The 16,570-nt window shown below is 35.5% G+C and overlaps 1 protein-coding gene across 7 annotated transcripts in view; it reads right to left on the bottom strand.

The window, feature by feature from the left end:
* The window catches only part of NFIB (nuclear factor I B), a 172,311-nt gene that overhangs the window by 23,055 nt on the left and 132,686 nt on the right, over nucleotides 1-16,570 (bottom strand). For 4 of the 7 annotated variants that reach the window (XR_014846794.1, XM_085042436.1, XM_085042439.1 and 1 more), the window contains exons 9-10: nucleotides 6,733-6,898; nucleotides 3,197-3,279 (exon numbers count right to left, since the gene is read on the bottom strand). The exons of 1 other annotated variant lie outside the window; for it this stretch is intronic. Coding sequence is in view for 5 of the 6 variants with exons in the window: in XM_085042436.1 (XP_084898562.1) it covers nucleotides 3,197-3,279; nucleotides 6,733-6,898 (249 nt within the window). In the remaining variant the exon portion in view is untranslated. The remainder of the gene's footprint in view (nucleotides 1-3,196; nucleotides 3,280-6,732; nucleotides 6,899-16,570) is intronic. 2 more of the 7 variants (XM_085042437.1, XM_085042441.1) reach the window with 1 other exon arrangement.

Here is a 16,570-nt window from a genome sequence, read left to right as displayed (position 1 = left end):
TGTAACTATTCATGTCACAGTATAGAAATACCTAGCATTTCAAGGCAAGTAAAGGGAAGATCTACCAGACAGTGCATCAGAAAATGGACTGCGTAATTATAATTCCCCGGTAGAATCTGGTCTTTCTAACTATCAATGTTACAGGCTAAGTAATGCATATAACACCACATTTTCAGAGTATCCAGACCAGTAAAAGCCAACAAATTCTCTCACTGGCCCTATTATGCATTGTCTTTCAAAATTCTATTCAGTGCTTCTCATCTAAATGTGTTTTGGATGCACTGTGTCACAAATTGTTTACTGAAACTCTAGCAAGCTATCACTTTGTCAGGACTCCATATGAGTGTGTTGCAAAATACATGCGTAACTTTTTAATTTATTGTGGTTACTGTAACTTAAATGGGCTACATAATGGTTCTTTTTAACAGCAAAAAAAGGTACTCAAGGGCACATGCCAATATTTCTCATAACCAGAGTGAATAAATCTTCATAAAGACTCCTCCAATGAAGTTAAAAAGGTACTGGTGACAATATTTATTCTTGAGGGGTCAATGTGCATTTACAGAGCATGGGCAATGTTTAAAAGACCTCTCTGGAACTAAAACCATCAGCTTTCTAATTTAAAATTTCTCTCCACTAATACAAAATGATTAATTGCCTTTATTTCACATACCCCTTGATTTTTCTTTTCATTCATCATGGATTGCTTTAAAGCAAATGCATTTAAAATCTGACACAAGAAGAGAGGTCTCTTTTAAATTGTTGTAAAGTAATGAAAGGACATAGTAAATCAATCCCAATTCAGCCTTACCAAAGGATAACCTTTGCTATATTCAAGTTGTTTACACAATCCCAATGCTCTACTTTACTTTCTGGAGTTTTTACATATATATATATATATATGGCAGTTTCATCTCTGAGATACCTTTAGAACTAAGTGAAGGTAATTAATTCATTAGAAACACACATATGCGTACTTATATGTTCATATTTATCCATCTGAAAAACTTTCTTCTTAAAGAATTCAGTTCTTTCAAATGGTTTCAGCTGTACATACTACTCCTTAATTTTCTACATATGTGTAGGCATACGTACACACATACACACACACAAACACTCTCAGGCAAACACAGACCAGTCCACTGCGTATGTTAGAAGAGAATGCTGAGTTAAGAGCAAAGACAATAAAACAATTTTTAAATACACTATATGGGTCATTGGTCACCAATCAATGCTCTTAGATTAATACAATGAGACTATGAAGCAATATAATTTAGAATGGAGAACATTGCTTTAACACAGTGGCATTATATAAATTTTCTGCTTCTGAAGTGTAGCTTCCCCTTCCTCCTAAGCAATTTGGCCACACATTTTACCACAAAAGGGAGTATCAGTCACAGTGCATGTAAACATGAAAGACCTTTGAGATCCCTTCACTTTCATGTTCCAAAGATACTGCTGAAATTTTGACACCTGTTTTGATCTACTTGAAGACAAAAATAAATAAAAGATGTACATCATTAGCAATACATACGTCAAAATTCAATTAAATGGGCTTCCACTACTGTCTGGCATGTGGCAAGACATTTAGAAGTCTTTCAAGGAGCTTGAAAGAAGGTGGAGTGGGCCTAAGCAGCAGCAATTTGCAGAAAAAATTGTGTCCAAAAATATAGAGGTGAAAAAATTTATTGTATGTCCCCAAATTAACAGGATGTCAGAGGCATTTCAAAGGATACTATAAAAAACTTCACAAGAACTCCACAAATTACATTCACTGTGTGTAAAAAGAGAGGTGTTGTGTGTGCTTTAAAAAAACAATAAGCATGTACTGTGTATCTTTTAAAAAGAACCATGTTATAGTAATTACAAAACACTTCATAATACAAAAATCTTTGAGAGGTTAAAAAAACCCAACAAAACGATATGCCAGAAAATTTATTGGGAAATTAATGGCTGGAAAACCCACTGATAGTCATTACATATTTTCATAAAGATATACAGATGTTTGAATTTAGGTATTACTAGTTAAAAAAAGCGTTGGCAAAGCATCAACTATTTTGAATAAATTATCATCTTTATGATTTTCTCTGAACTCTGCATGTGGTGACCTTTGAAATGGACATACTGCCACCTTGCCCTGGGAGTGGGTAAGGATAGGGAGTTCCAGCTGAAGCACACCTCAGCTGTATCTCAGGAAATGCAGAACAGGTAGGTTTTATTGAAAAATGAAAAAAGAATGTGTATAAACTGCTGACAGCAACCCAAGTCCGAGAAAAAAAATACAGTACAACAAATACCAAGGACTATTTAACACCCTCTTTCTTATTGCCACATTTAGGTTTTTTCCTTATAACATTTTACATGCTGTGAATTTCAAAGTCCTCTACTGTTAAGATCTAAGAGGAAGACAAACACACAACATAAAATACATTAAAATTCTAACGGGTCTGAATTTATTTTTGTTACGAGTCTGTATGTGCATGGCCTTGCTACTGACTGCAGCTAATTTATTTGTATGCTATCATTAATCTCGGCTGTATATTTTCACAGTTTGGGTAAACACTTCATTTGCATTAAATTTACAGCACTAATGAGATGTGAAATTATAATGCTACTTGAAATAGAAATTATGTAAGAAACTAGAACAAAAATGTGGTTTTGTCACATTTGAAATCAGCAGACCAATTTAAACCTATTACACTAGAAGTAATGCTGTGTTGCCTTGAGAATTTGGTTTTATAACTGACCTTCTAAAACTAAAATGAAGAAATGTGTTAAAGAATGTGTTCTGCGGGAAAAAGAAACAAAATAACTTGAAAATAATGAACTGGACTTTTTGCTTTGGGAGTTTTTCTTATTTTTTAAACTGATTTTGAAATTAGTATTTTTTTTTAAACACTTCATTCTGCTTTCTAAAATCCTATTATAGATTACATGTACAAACTCTTGAAAGATAAAAGAACAAAAGAAACATGATTAGGAGTTCCTTAAGATGACACAAATCTAAGAAACAAAGTATAGGCTTAATTGATATTTCCTAAAGGGTTCAGTTTGTTTTGAATAAACTTCATCTTCACATGACAAATACTGAAACCCTCAAGATTTCCGTCTAATCCAAGATAACAGTGGCAGCATGTAGGAAAGTAATATTGCAAAAGCTTCTCTATATCATTACACCTATGTGAAACTTGCCCACCTGTTGCTGGTGTAGGAAGGATGGGTCTCTTGGGCTTAGTCCCACATATCGATTGGCTTGGGATGTGCCTGAGGCTGTGTAGGCTGATTAAGGAAGAACAAAACATATTGATAAAAATACCAACCTGACATAGCTATTACCTTGTGCAGGTACAGTACAAATAGCAGAGATCCAGAGTTATGATTTTGCAACATATAGGATGTGTCTTTGATTTTCCTTTAAGACGATGCAAAAGAAATATTGGACTAAATTTGGAAAGGCATGTGTAAATTCCTAAAAACTTCAATGGAAGCTGCATGTGTAAATCATAATATCTCTTGTAAGTAACAGTTCCTTAGCTTAATTTCTTCAAATTATTTCCTAATGTATTTATTTGAAGGAATCACAGTTTTAATTTCCATTATACCAATCTAAAGCAATTGTGAAATCACTGAAATTGCAATGTTGAGAGAAAATATTAATGATCACATTACTTTTACTTCTGTAAAAGCCATTTTTCTACCAAGAAAACCCCAAACTACTGTAAAAGAACAACATATATTAGAATAAAAAGTTTGGTTTAATTATGAATCTTTGCAGGCCTTTGTAATGCATTGTAATTATTATTTTCCTAAGATGGGAGCTAATTCTTACTGTACAATATAATAGTAAATATTCAACTCTCCCATACACCAGGAAACAATATTTTCTGAGGGGAACTATTTACAGTCTCTCACTGCCCACTACACAAGATTGAAGAAATCCATTTCTGAGGAGAAAGGGAATGTCAGGTGATGTTGGGATTAGCTACAGAGTTGCATCCTTCACCTGTAGGACAAATTCCTGTCTGGTCCCTGCCAGTATTCCCTAAAAGCCACTAGTCTCTCATGGCTTTTAGTGGCACCTATTAAATTAGTTAGGTGGCTTTACTCAGCTTCCCAGAGTAGAGATATCCACCCTGCAGCTTGAAGAATCACAGCCTGGACACACTTGCTGGAAAAGTGGCAAAGACTTAATAGTAAAACCACTAAAACTGGACAGACACAGACAAGCATGCCAGTGAGAAGTTAGATGAGAATATTTACTAAACTGGCCTGCTAATATTAAAATCATATGGAAAAAAAAAACCCAAAGAAATGAAATGCATTCATTAAAAAAATGATTTAAAATGCTATATGCAGTAGACAGGTTTTACTGAAAAACTGTCATAAATATTAACCAGTTATTAGAAGGAAATTATGTTGGAGGCCACAGGGTTCCCCAAATATTATTAAAGCCTGCTGTTCTTTCTCATTAAAAACAATTCTGCTATTGCACTTCAGAATGAAAAGCAGTGCTAATCACTTGCCAATTTATTCTCATCAGACTGAATAATAATGATAACTTGTTGTCCAAGCTTATGTTATATAAACATATAGCTATGTATATTTTGAATCAATCAATCAGTCATAGAAAATAAAAGTAGACCTATGTCATAAAATATATTCAGTGTTGATTTTCCTGTTAACATTAGCATTCTGTGTGGCGGATCTATTACAACCAATAATACAGTTTCTATGTATTCATATATAAATAATGTATCAGAAGGACATGATCCCTCATTGTATTGTTATTTTCTTCATCAACAAGCTATTCATCTTCATTTTTTTTATGTTCTGACAGTTACCAATCCAGTTCCAAAGGCTTTACCATAGAGATAGACTACTGCAGTTCTCTGAAAATCACCACACCCTGAGCAGGTGAGGTGTTTTATACACTATCTTTTAGGCAGCACTGGCACATTCAAATGAAATTTGCATATAGGGATTTTTTTCTATTATTAGTTATGTGCTGTGTTGGCAGGAAGTTACTTGGAAGCTACTATGGAAGCATGAGGAGGCCTTATTGTAAGTATCTAAGCCAAGATGTTCTAAAGGTTCAGCAGGAACTGGCTACTCAAGTTCCCATGATTTGCTCAAGAAACTGGGTGATGATTTAATTGGAAAAGATAGTCCAAATCATTCTCTTACTAGTAGGACAGTGGACAGACTAGGTATGCTTTCCTATAAGGATGATAAAGGTCAGATTACCAGTAAACATCTGAAAACAATTCTGGCATTGACTGTGTTCTTTTTGTCCTTTTTTATCAGCAACCCTGACCTCATCTATGAGAGATATGTAGGCCAAGCAGAATGAAACCATGAATAGTTGAAACTATACAAGAACTTAGTTTTCTGGTTTTTGTTCTGGTGCAAATGTTTAGGTCAACAGCTTCTTATTTGCTGCTAAATTAACTCTTCTTAAAAGGTGCAAAAACTGTACCACAAATCACCAGACCAGAACTAGACTCTATCACTCTTAACAAAACTAAGTATTTTAACAAAGCTAAAATACTGCCATAAATCTATCCATATAATTATCTTTTTATAGTTAAGCAGTAGTTTCTCCAAAAGTTATTACAATCCTTTTCAAATAAATGCTTAAACAGTTTTACTTCTTTACATCTTATGCATTTGAGTCTCGTATCTGCTTCAGATTATAATGAAAAGATTGAAAGCAGTGTAACACCTGAAAAGCATACAGTTTATGGTCTCCATTAATGACGGACCAACAGTGAGGGACTGCATTTGCAGATCAAATATTAAATAAGTCTAGAACAAGTAATTTTAATGTAATATACCCTAAAGAGACTAATGCTTTTAAAGACTGGTAAGTTTTTTTCCAAAAATCTGGAAGTGTCTCCTAAGAATCTTCACCACTCTGATAAATACTGATAACACTGGCCATCTCAAGTCCAAATAAAAATTCAAGGACAACAGAAATGCAGAACACAGTTAAAAAGCAACATTCTGCACCACTGATCATGAATACTCAGAAGGGAAGACATTAGCCTAGATATAGTAATGCCTTTGCCCTTATGTCTAAAACTGCAACTCCATTGAAGATAATAGGAAAAATAACACTATCCTATATGTAGTAAAGAGCTTAAAACACTGAAGTTAGAGTTTGTTATTTTCTATTAAAAAAAAAAACAAAACCAAACACAAACAGCGGAGCAACCATCCCTTGTAGCAATGACAAGGAATTAAGATTTTTCTTTTGCCACAACAGTTGTTTTTGCTAAAAATGACACAACCTATATTAACATGCAATTATCATAGCTCAGATTCAGTATGTGTTGTAAAGGGTTTGATTTCTGTAGGAAAGTTCATTGAGGAGCAAAATATCCAGTCTCTGTTTGGATTGTAAAACCTTACTGTCTGGGCGTGCTTCTCAATGTCTCAACAATGTCCACCTCAGATGAACAAACACACGTTCTTTTCCTTGAAGAGTGGTCAAATATGTAGGCTTTTCCCTTTTATTTTGGTTGTCATGTCACAAATTTTGGTTCATGTAACATGATCCACTGGTTGAAATTTTGGGAGGAAAAGCTTTGCAGTCAGATCATTCATGCTCTCCATGTAAAATGATGAGTGCTCACTTGGTCAAATAGTAGGAAAAGGCGCCTTTTTCTGGCCTCAATTTGAAATCATATCAAATCTTCGATGGACATTTTTGTTTCCTAAAGAAATACTTACTGGTTGCTGTAGGTGAAGATGCCTCACCTTCAGTGGATGTAGTGATGGGTTTAGTATCTGTCATGGTCAGGGTCACAGGTCGCACCGCACTGTGATGGGGAGAGGGTGCCAAAACTGGAGTAAAATGGCCAGGCACTTTCCCTACTACTTGACCACTGCTGTTAGGCTACAAAACAAAACCAAAAGAATGCCTTGTGAAACATACACATTGTGTTTAAGGAACCTACCTACCTATAGTAGGGTTTTCCAGAACTGCCCATCATCATAGTGCCTGTGTTTGGAACGTGCTGTTCTGAAGATGGTATGAATTTCATGTGATATTTTCACTAGGAAGGTCCCTTCTCACAGACAAAGTACATGCTTAGTTAGCAGTACTTTTTGGTAAGCATTCTTCCTTCCTGGGTGAAGCATGCATCACATTGTTTCAAAATAAATTTGCTGCTCACACAGTGTCTCTGAACCAAAATCCCATGACAGCAGGAGTAAACTGACCAGGCATAGGCACTAATGTATGAAGTATTAAGAGCAAACGACTGATGTAAAACCTCTGTTTTCACATGCCATACCACTCTGGCTTGGAGGATAACCAAGACTTGACCACAGTTGTCCACAGAGATTACTCACACTGGAAGGCTAGCTAATGATTCACATGCTCGGGGGCAGGGTAGAGGGTTTGGATAAGATGCACTATAATGCACACATCACAACATCTGGAAAAAAGCTGCCTACTAAAAATATAGAAGTGTTTAATAAAGAGAACTTCACAAGTCAAGAGCATAATAAATAATGACACTTCTTTCATAGATAGGTACAAGAGGTAATCTACATATGACCTGATGCCAGGTACACGTCGTCAAAGTACTATGGTATTTTCTACATGTAGGCACATCTGAATATGGCAAAGTTGACTGGTGGTAAGTATATGTTTATCCAGTGCTTAAACACATCTTAGACATTCTGCATGACCACAAATACTCCAATGGTAAATAACTTGCAATAAAAACTAGCATGTAGTAAATAGATTTTACAACAGTGGCCGATAATTTCTGTCTTAAATTGATTGTGTGCTCTACGAGTCACAAGTATTTTAAAAGAGCCATACAAACATGAAATACTGATAATCTTTTTATCAAAAGGATCTTGTCAAATTAAGACAACTTAAAGACATGTAATGATAAAGGATGTAGTTCAACTGATTCAAGAAAAGGTTAAAAGAGGTAAACATGACTATGGTAGTGAAATAATAACTGGACTGAGACAATTACTGCAAGTATGTGAGAAAAATAAACACACAGAAGAGGAAGGAATTATTTGGAAAATACAGGAAATACATACTTGGGGTAATGGAATGAAATCGAGAAGGAGGAAATTTAAAATTAATAGCACAAGAAACTTCCTGGCAGTATAATCTACCAGACTTCACAAATGCACCCAAGGGAGAGTCTTGTTTAGGACATCTCAAACTAAACTAGCAGAAAACACTAGAAAATGTAAGTGCAAATGGAAACCAATCTTGTGTCCATAGGAACAGTAAGCAGTTAGCTGACTATTTCCCCTCTAAAATCCCAAGCCTAACTATGAAAAATAACAGTAAAAATGCACAGTAATTATGAGTGGCAAACAAACTACCCCTCTCAGTGAGAAAAGGTCACTTCCTAGACATAACTCTTGTCAGTAAGATGCGCTCACTAAGTTGTACTGAATTTTCACTATGCTTCTAGGGAGCCTACTGCAGAGGCAAGCCCCCTCTCCTGTCCTGGTAGCCCAGCTGTCCACACAGCCTGCTGGAGGGAATTTCACCTCTCAGTTGCATCTGGTAGCTCATAGGTGGAGTCACTACCTGAGACCACAAGACTACCTTAGGAGCTTTAGCTTACGTGGTGTGCTAAAACATCACAAAAAAAATTGACAATATCTTACCAAAACAATCAACTTTTTTTAAAACTAAGAAGGAAGCTTCCATGGAGTGTATGAACTGAAACAGACAGTATAATCAGCTTACAAAAGCAGCTGTGTCCAAAGACAGACTAGAATAAATTAGAATAAATTAAAATAAATTAGAAGGTCACAGGAGACCATGATTTACAGCAATGTATCACCTTATATTGTCCTTTGTGATCCCAGCCAACAGGAATCCAGTGGCTCACATGGACCCCAGCTTAGCCCTTGTCCATATGGTCCAAATGAGCAAACCCATTCCTTGTTCAAAGATTATATTTACACCCCATTCTCTTGTAAACCAAGTTCTTCCCTGCATGATGCATAACAGCAGTGCAGTACATCACCCCACTACACCCAAACAGAGGGTGAAATCTTGTCCTTGTTGATAGGAATTTAGGGAATTTACCAGAGATTTTGGCAGATGCACTTTGTGACCCCCACACTGCAAGTGCATACATTTCTCTTTTTCTTTCTTCCCTCCAATTTCTTCCTAAATGTTAAGCATGGTTCGACATCTCTCTCACATGTAAAACTGAATGCAGGCACAATACAATGACACGGAATTCTTCTAGACACAGAAAAGAAACCTCTGAAGTAGAACAAATTGAGAACTTGTTGCTTCCGTGTTTATTTATAACGGTTCCAAGATTTCACACTCTGCACATTGGATTTTATATGCACTTGCAATCCAGTTGTAGGTAAGCACATACCTAGTGGGGCTTTTACAAATACAATTTTTCTTCAGCAATGCTGCCTATCTTTGAGATGCAAGGTCCTCCTTTTGACAGTGCTTGTTATAGGAAATTCTATCCTTGAAATTTTCTTAAAAGTTCTGCGTTTTTCATAAGTGTGTTACTTTTGAAAACAGTTTATGAACAGAACGCTCACAGAACTCTCCCAAATTCTATTAGAGGAATGTCACTCATAAGAAGCCTTCACGAAAGACCCGTATTTGCTTTTCTTGCATGTAGTGAACAAGAGTGAAGCAGTTAATCAAACAGACGTTTAAGTCATCATAATTAGTTTGCAGCTTAAGATCATAAAAGTAGTCCTAAAAAAAAGATCACCTAATTGTCTCAGAGTCATTGCTTTGGTCTGTTTTCATATTGATGCAGATGTGCTGCAGCAGTTTATATCCAATTCACATTTTTAAGGTTATCTTTGGAAACACAAAACTAAAAGCTTTTGAAATAAAAGTCTAGATTCTGTAAGGTGGCAACTGCAAGTAGTACAAGCTCATTAACATTGGTTCTCTTGAACATCTCAAGTCTTCTGAGCTTCTTGGAATTTTCAGTCCATAAAGGGAAATCCTCTGGTCAGAAACAGCCCCTTCCTAATCTTATTGAAAACTGGCAACTAGAAGGAACTGCTGTGATGACCTGTTCTCCTTTTAACTTTCACAGTTATATGAAAAGAGATTATAGCATGGAAACTCCATATCTGTTTAGACAGTGTCCACTTAAATTACAAGTGCAAATACTTACAGTACATCATTTAACACAAATTCATTTAAACAAAACACATTATATATTTTAATTCTAGTTTTCCTGAAGAGATTCTTACAAACAAATTTATTACAGGTGAAGAATCAATTGTTACCATAAAATTGGGCCTCAATACGTCTGTGAGATGGATTCACAGAGGTGATGGCTGAGGCATAAATCTCAAGCAAATTCCATGGAGGTAGCTGAGTTATATAAACAAGCTGTGCATGTTAAAATTTGTGAGGGAAAGAAGCAAACACAACAAAGGTCTGGCAAATTTGGCCCTTATTTATGCAGATATATATTTTTCTACTCTTGGTTTGGAGGCTAATTTGACTTTCAGGTGTGTTAAAATTTTCAGCTTTTTAATTCCACACCATCTTGAACTGCCACAGTTTAATTCATTTATGTGCCCAAAGCCACAGACAAGCTGTATCTGCTGTTACAGCTGTAACATAACTCAGAACGTTGTTAACTCAAGCTGTTGCTATCTGAGGGTGTGCACTGTGCACACTTTGTTAATGCTCAGGTCTGAAGTCTGAATAGAAACCTGTAACAGATATGAACATGGACTTTCTTAAGGATTCACTGTACCAGTTTTCCCTGTTAGGATTTTACTAAGATTTTTAATCAGTAGTTGAACAACATCCTTTCAGACTTCTGTTCAAATATATGCCCAAATATCAGCACTTTTAACCTTAGTTATTCAGTTACAGTTCAGGACAGTATTTTGTCATATAGTTCACTACTTTCAGTGTTACAAAAATCTTGCTGGTGCTACAGTGAAATAGCAACTACTAACATCTACAGATAAGCTATCCAAATGTAACAGAAATTTGACAGACCTACTAAACAATTCATATAAATTATTTATTGCTTAAATAATCAAATATATTTGATGTTCACAGGTGCACTTTTTTTTCAAAATAATTGTAATCATACTGCTGAATTCCAAATAAAATAAATCCAGTTTTCCTTGGAGCCTTAAGGAAAAGCATCTTCAAACAAATAATTAATAAAGGCCACAAATCATATTAATCTGTGCATGTCCTAGATATAGCTACATATGATACTCTGTTAGGTGTTTCAGAAATAAGTTTCACGGCTTAACAAAAAGTTATATTATTCCAGCTAACAACTACACTTCAATAATAATATTTTTCATCTCAAAACACAGGTTTATAATAGAAATTCTCTGTTTCACAATGTTACCGTATTATATCCATGCGATCAACCAATGAATGCAGTTTAGTCAATACTGTGCATTTAGAAATAGTCACCCATTTCGTCTCAACAATAACCGTTGCTTGTAATGATGAAGTTACAGCACTGTGGTGAACAATATCACTGTAAAACCCTATGGCAGTGTAGCTTTGAGATTGAATTTATTTTGTTGATGAAGGTATAGAAGATCCAGTTCTGGATACCAAATATCTTACATTTAAAATTGTCTACTAGACACATCTGTGAACCTGGAGATCATAGCTGGTAAGTTCTGTCTTTGAGCCCACGTCACTGTGCTCACAGAGAGTGATAGATGTTTTAGATAATCTACAACTGAAAGAAATTAGAAATATCTTTCCTTTTTTCTAACTTTCCCTCTCTCCTTTTTCCCTAGGACAACCTAACACTCCGTTACCTGCAAAAACTGAATGGCCATGTTATTCTCCCACTGGACACAGCTCAGTGATACAGCAGGCAGTTTCATGAAACATGTGAAACACATATCCTCAATTTATTACCTGTCTGACTAATAATGTTGCCTTTGAGACTCTGCTAAACATTAGGGAATTACTAAATTACTAAATTACTAAAATTACTGCTAAACAGTAGGGCATTACTAAAGTATCACCAGTGAGACAGCAGAAAATGTTGTAGGGCAGTTTGAACCGGGTAGGTTCCATAAAGCATTTGCTTCACACAAAGTAAGGCTATACAGGTGTCCTTTCTGCTGTTTAACACTACAGCAGCAACAGAAATGTACTTCACCTTCTTACAGTGTCCCTTATCACTGTTCAAAGGAACGAATGTCCCTAGTTTCCATATAAAGAATCTGAATCACTCATTGTGACAACACATCTTACACAGACCGCTCTCTGAAATGCCACACAAAAGCTTTATGTGGTACAACATGTAGCTATCTGTCTCCTTGAAAAATTAGCTTTAAAAAAAAAACATGTTATTGCCAGTTCTTGGCTGGAAACATCCCTTCGGTACTACTTGCTATAAGAAATCAAGGTGTTGACTTAGGTCTAGAAAGGTCTAAGTCTCATTCATTTGATGAACTGATGCATGAATTTTCCTCTTGATGTAATGCCATTCAGACATGAACATCATGAGACAGTCTAGAGTCCTACATCCTGAATCACAATTTTACCTGTGAGCTCACAAAATCAGTTATTTGTCAACAGGTAGAGTACAAGGAAAAATCCCAGCTTTTCTTGTATATTTGTCTTAATTTAAGGGTAAGTTTGTGTGACAGAAGCATGGGAAGGAAATTCTCTTTGTAGATAAATGTTCAAAAGATACATTTATGTCAAAAAGTATTTCATGCACTCTGGACACTTATGCATTCAGAGCAAACTAAACACAAAATAGTCATTTACAGCTGCAATTAAATCTTTAAACACCTTGTCAGTAGATACTGTTAAGCTAGGACTCTCTCACTCTTTGCTTCCCAATCCCAGCTAAAAACTGCACATTGTCCTATTTAATCTTCAGTATTTTCTTTAAAATTACAAGGAAAGTCTTGCCCAAGGAGCTGAAAACTATTAAATGTCAACAAATAAAGGAGGTGCTAGCTATACCAAAGAAACCACATGCACACAATTTTGCTTTTTTTGGCTTATTCTGCTAGTACTCTCCCAAGAACCAACAGGAAACACTTTGACCAGCCCAAACAGTGCCTCACAAGATTCTCTCCTCAAGACTAAATGACTGTAGTTATTGTATTGAAGAATGGCAAAGCATCTGCCCGGCATTCCTGAAGAATGTGCCTATCTTTTATGGAATAAAAGGTTCAATATCCCAATCAATTACAAGAGGAAAATAAGTGGCTTCATCAGCTTTCAAAAACAACTACTCTCAAGCACTTCAGATATTTCTGTCTTCAGACAAGGATAAAACCAAAAAAAAGATAAAGCTGCAAACTAGCCCACACTGCCATAAAGTATGTTTTATCAGACCCAGGAATTTTAGTCAAATATGCAGTCAAATATGCTGCAAATATGCAGCAGTTTGCTCAGCCTGTAGTACATACCACATATAAGGCACTTCCTGTAAGATGAAAACAGTCCAATACTTAACTCCCATTAAGTTCAGTTAGTTTTACCATATCATAAAAACTGTGTATTTCATCAAAAAGAACACAATGTATTAGCTAGGGCTACATGTAAACTGTACCCTTCATAGTACATACTCAAAGAGTTTGGAAGATTGTCTACTTCTGTTTGCTTAGTTCAGTTAGAAAAAAAAAAATTCACTGATACCAGGATGTTCATCAGCAGGATTCACCTTAACAGTTTGTTTTGCTACCATTTCCTTCATCACACTTGCTGATCCTTTCTCTGTGATTCACCATGTCTTAATCAGGAAATTACTCTATTTAACTCAACAGTGCATTAAGTTTGGAGATTTTGGTTTTGATTTCAGCCACACAAGTGATGTTGTGCTTGACGATTTGCTCAGGCTCACTGGAAGTCTGATTTTGATACTGTGTGTGATTCATACACTCCTGAGTATTAATACATTTCATGTGTGTGCAGATGTGTGTGTGTGTGTGTGTGTGTGTACTTGTGTACACACATATAGAGGAGGTAATATTTGCTACGATTAAAAGACCCACCCATCTGGAATCATTCAGAAAGTAAATATATGCTGCAAACTTGTGGTAGCTTTGAAAACCTCAACACATTCTACATGGACAAACACCACAAGTGGACTAGACACATATAGATCAATTAGATTTTGCTGAAACTTACATTGCGTAACCTGTACTAATTGGAAATACCTGCACTCCTTCATAATACAGATACATACACACACAATCAAAACCAGTTACATGAGTACATAGCTAAGCAGAAAAGCATTGAAATAAGTATAGTACAAAGGGCCCAGCAGAAATTCCAAATCAGTGGAAACTGCAGCAGTCCTCAAAACCCTGGGAACTTGACAGTATCTTGAGACAAGTCCAGCTCTATATCTAACAAGGTCCATTTCTGTTCAGTACATTTGTTTGTTTATTCTCCATATTGAGCAGTGGATAAAAAGCAGATATTCATGAAACTGGCAGCCACAGCTCCCTTTTGTTTAGGATCATCCATTGTTGAACCATTTTTCACTGCAGCCAAAGGGCCTGTTTGAACTTCCTGACTGTTCATCACACATAATTTGGACTATTTAACATTATGTCAAGAAAATTGCTCACTGCTTCCCACCATGGAAACCTATGAGAGCTCTATATCCTTGAACTAATTTAACTTAAAGTATTCCATTGAATAGCATGACTGTCTCACTATAATCAGTGCAGCAGTAATGTAATTAATCTCAAAATTGCTGTGGGGAGTACAAGGCATCTCAGTTGCTTGTCGTAACAATCTAAATTAGCGTATTATTGAAAGATGTTCAGGAGGAACAGTTCATTTTAGGTAAATGCTGTCAGGGTATCCATCCTTTCTATTCTACAGCTAAATTAAAACTATCATCATTAAAACTATCATCATAGTTTTCCTTTTGAAATCTAAATGAGTATGTTTTGAGGTGGGAAAGTATAATTAAATTTGATGTGGTATTCCTACAGATGCAGTTTTGCATTTTATAATAATTAAATTTGTTTGAATAAAAATTCATGTTTTATTTAGAAGAGAGAAACTGGTTTGGCTCAAAGCATGCCATTGTATCAGAACAATTCCCTTTTGTCACTGATACTTCACAGACAGTCGCTTCTTCTTCTCCTAAGCAGAAAGTTAATCCTGCTGTTTTACTTCTTATACAGCCGAACTTTAACTATTCTATTTAGAGATATTTTGAGTAGGCCTCCAACTACTCCAATTTACAGTAAATCTCTGAGGTGAACTTTAAAGAATTAAATTTTAAAAATGTTCCACTCATAATAGTGATTAGTGATAAAATTGTGGAGAATAGCTGATGCAGATGCCTGAAATTGCATATTTGGTGTTATTTACCTCATCCCTTCTTCTCAGGAACTAAACCAAACATCAAAATGAAATAAAAAACATTACCCTAATAAAAAGGTTATAAAAAGTGATGAAAGTAGCAAATTTAGACTAGTTAGGCCTGCTATGCCCTATGGAACATAAAAGAACATGAAATGTTCTCTGTTTCCTACTACTCAAAAAAAAGCATCAGAGTAAAATTGTATCTTTTAAGGTTGAAAGATTATTTTTTCAACCAGAGATAAGGGAAGAGAGCTGGGCAAACAGTTGAAAGCATAACTCCTGTTCAATGAATATACTCCGCAATGATAAAATCATAAGACAGCACATTTTTCAGCTGAAAGTCAGATACTTCATTTAGACCCTGTATTTTTTCAGTAATGATCCTAAACAGAACATGGAAAAATCCAGAGAGATTATCACCTAATCTGATCTTTTAACATATATAAGAAATCAAAATGTAAGTAAAACAAGCACTGAATAATTAAAGAAATGCATAACAGTAAGAGCCTGATTTAATTTGCATAATTTTTCCCTTAATAGTGCCCAATTAAGACATCAGTTTAAAAAAAAAAATCCAGCAGAACTCTGAGATTTTCCGCACTGAATTAACGCTAAGGACTTTTAATGGGTGTCTTAATTAGACTTTGTTATTCATGGAAATTTTACACAAATTAAAATCAGGTCCTGCATGCAACATTCCCAGCTGAGTCTCAGAAAAAATGCTTTACAGGATTGAAAGACTTTTAATCCATGTGCAGATTTGTATTCTAAAGTCAACATACTCCACGTTCACTTTTTGGTTTAATTTGCAGTAACACTGTCACCAACAAAACACACATAGTTAGGATTTCTCCCTTCAAAGTAAACTTTGATTTTATGGACCCACTTTTTTTCTTTTTTTTTTCTTAAATACATAGAAAGTCATGCAGCTGGACCAGGGAATTAGCCCACGGGGATAATAGCCACCATGACCTTCTGCACAGTCCAAAGGGTATGTATCTGTTATTCAACAGAGGAAGTTTGATTCAGTCTCAAGTTCCATTGCTGTTGTGTCCAAAATGAATGCTGCAAGGCCTGTCATTATTGGTGAAAAACAAAACAAATGAAGCCCAAAATAAAATGCTGTCATAGCAACCCCTTCATCCCTGTTAAGAAAGTACTTCCAAAGGAACCTAACTCTTAGGACGAGGAAAACCTGACCACTGTCTCATCAGTTTACATTCCCAAGGCTCTTCC

Source organism: Lichenostomus cassidix, chromosome Z (genome assembly GCF_008360975.1).
Source record: "Lichenostomus cassidix isolate B80296 chromosome Z, HeHo_3.0, whole genome shotgun sequence".
Classification (NCBI taxonomy): Eukaryota; Metazoa; Chordata; class Aves; order Passeriformes; family Meliphagidae; genus Lichenostomus; species Lichenostomus cassidix.
This window is presented reverse-complemented; position numbering and strand designations above follow the sequence as displayed.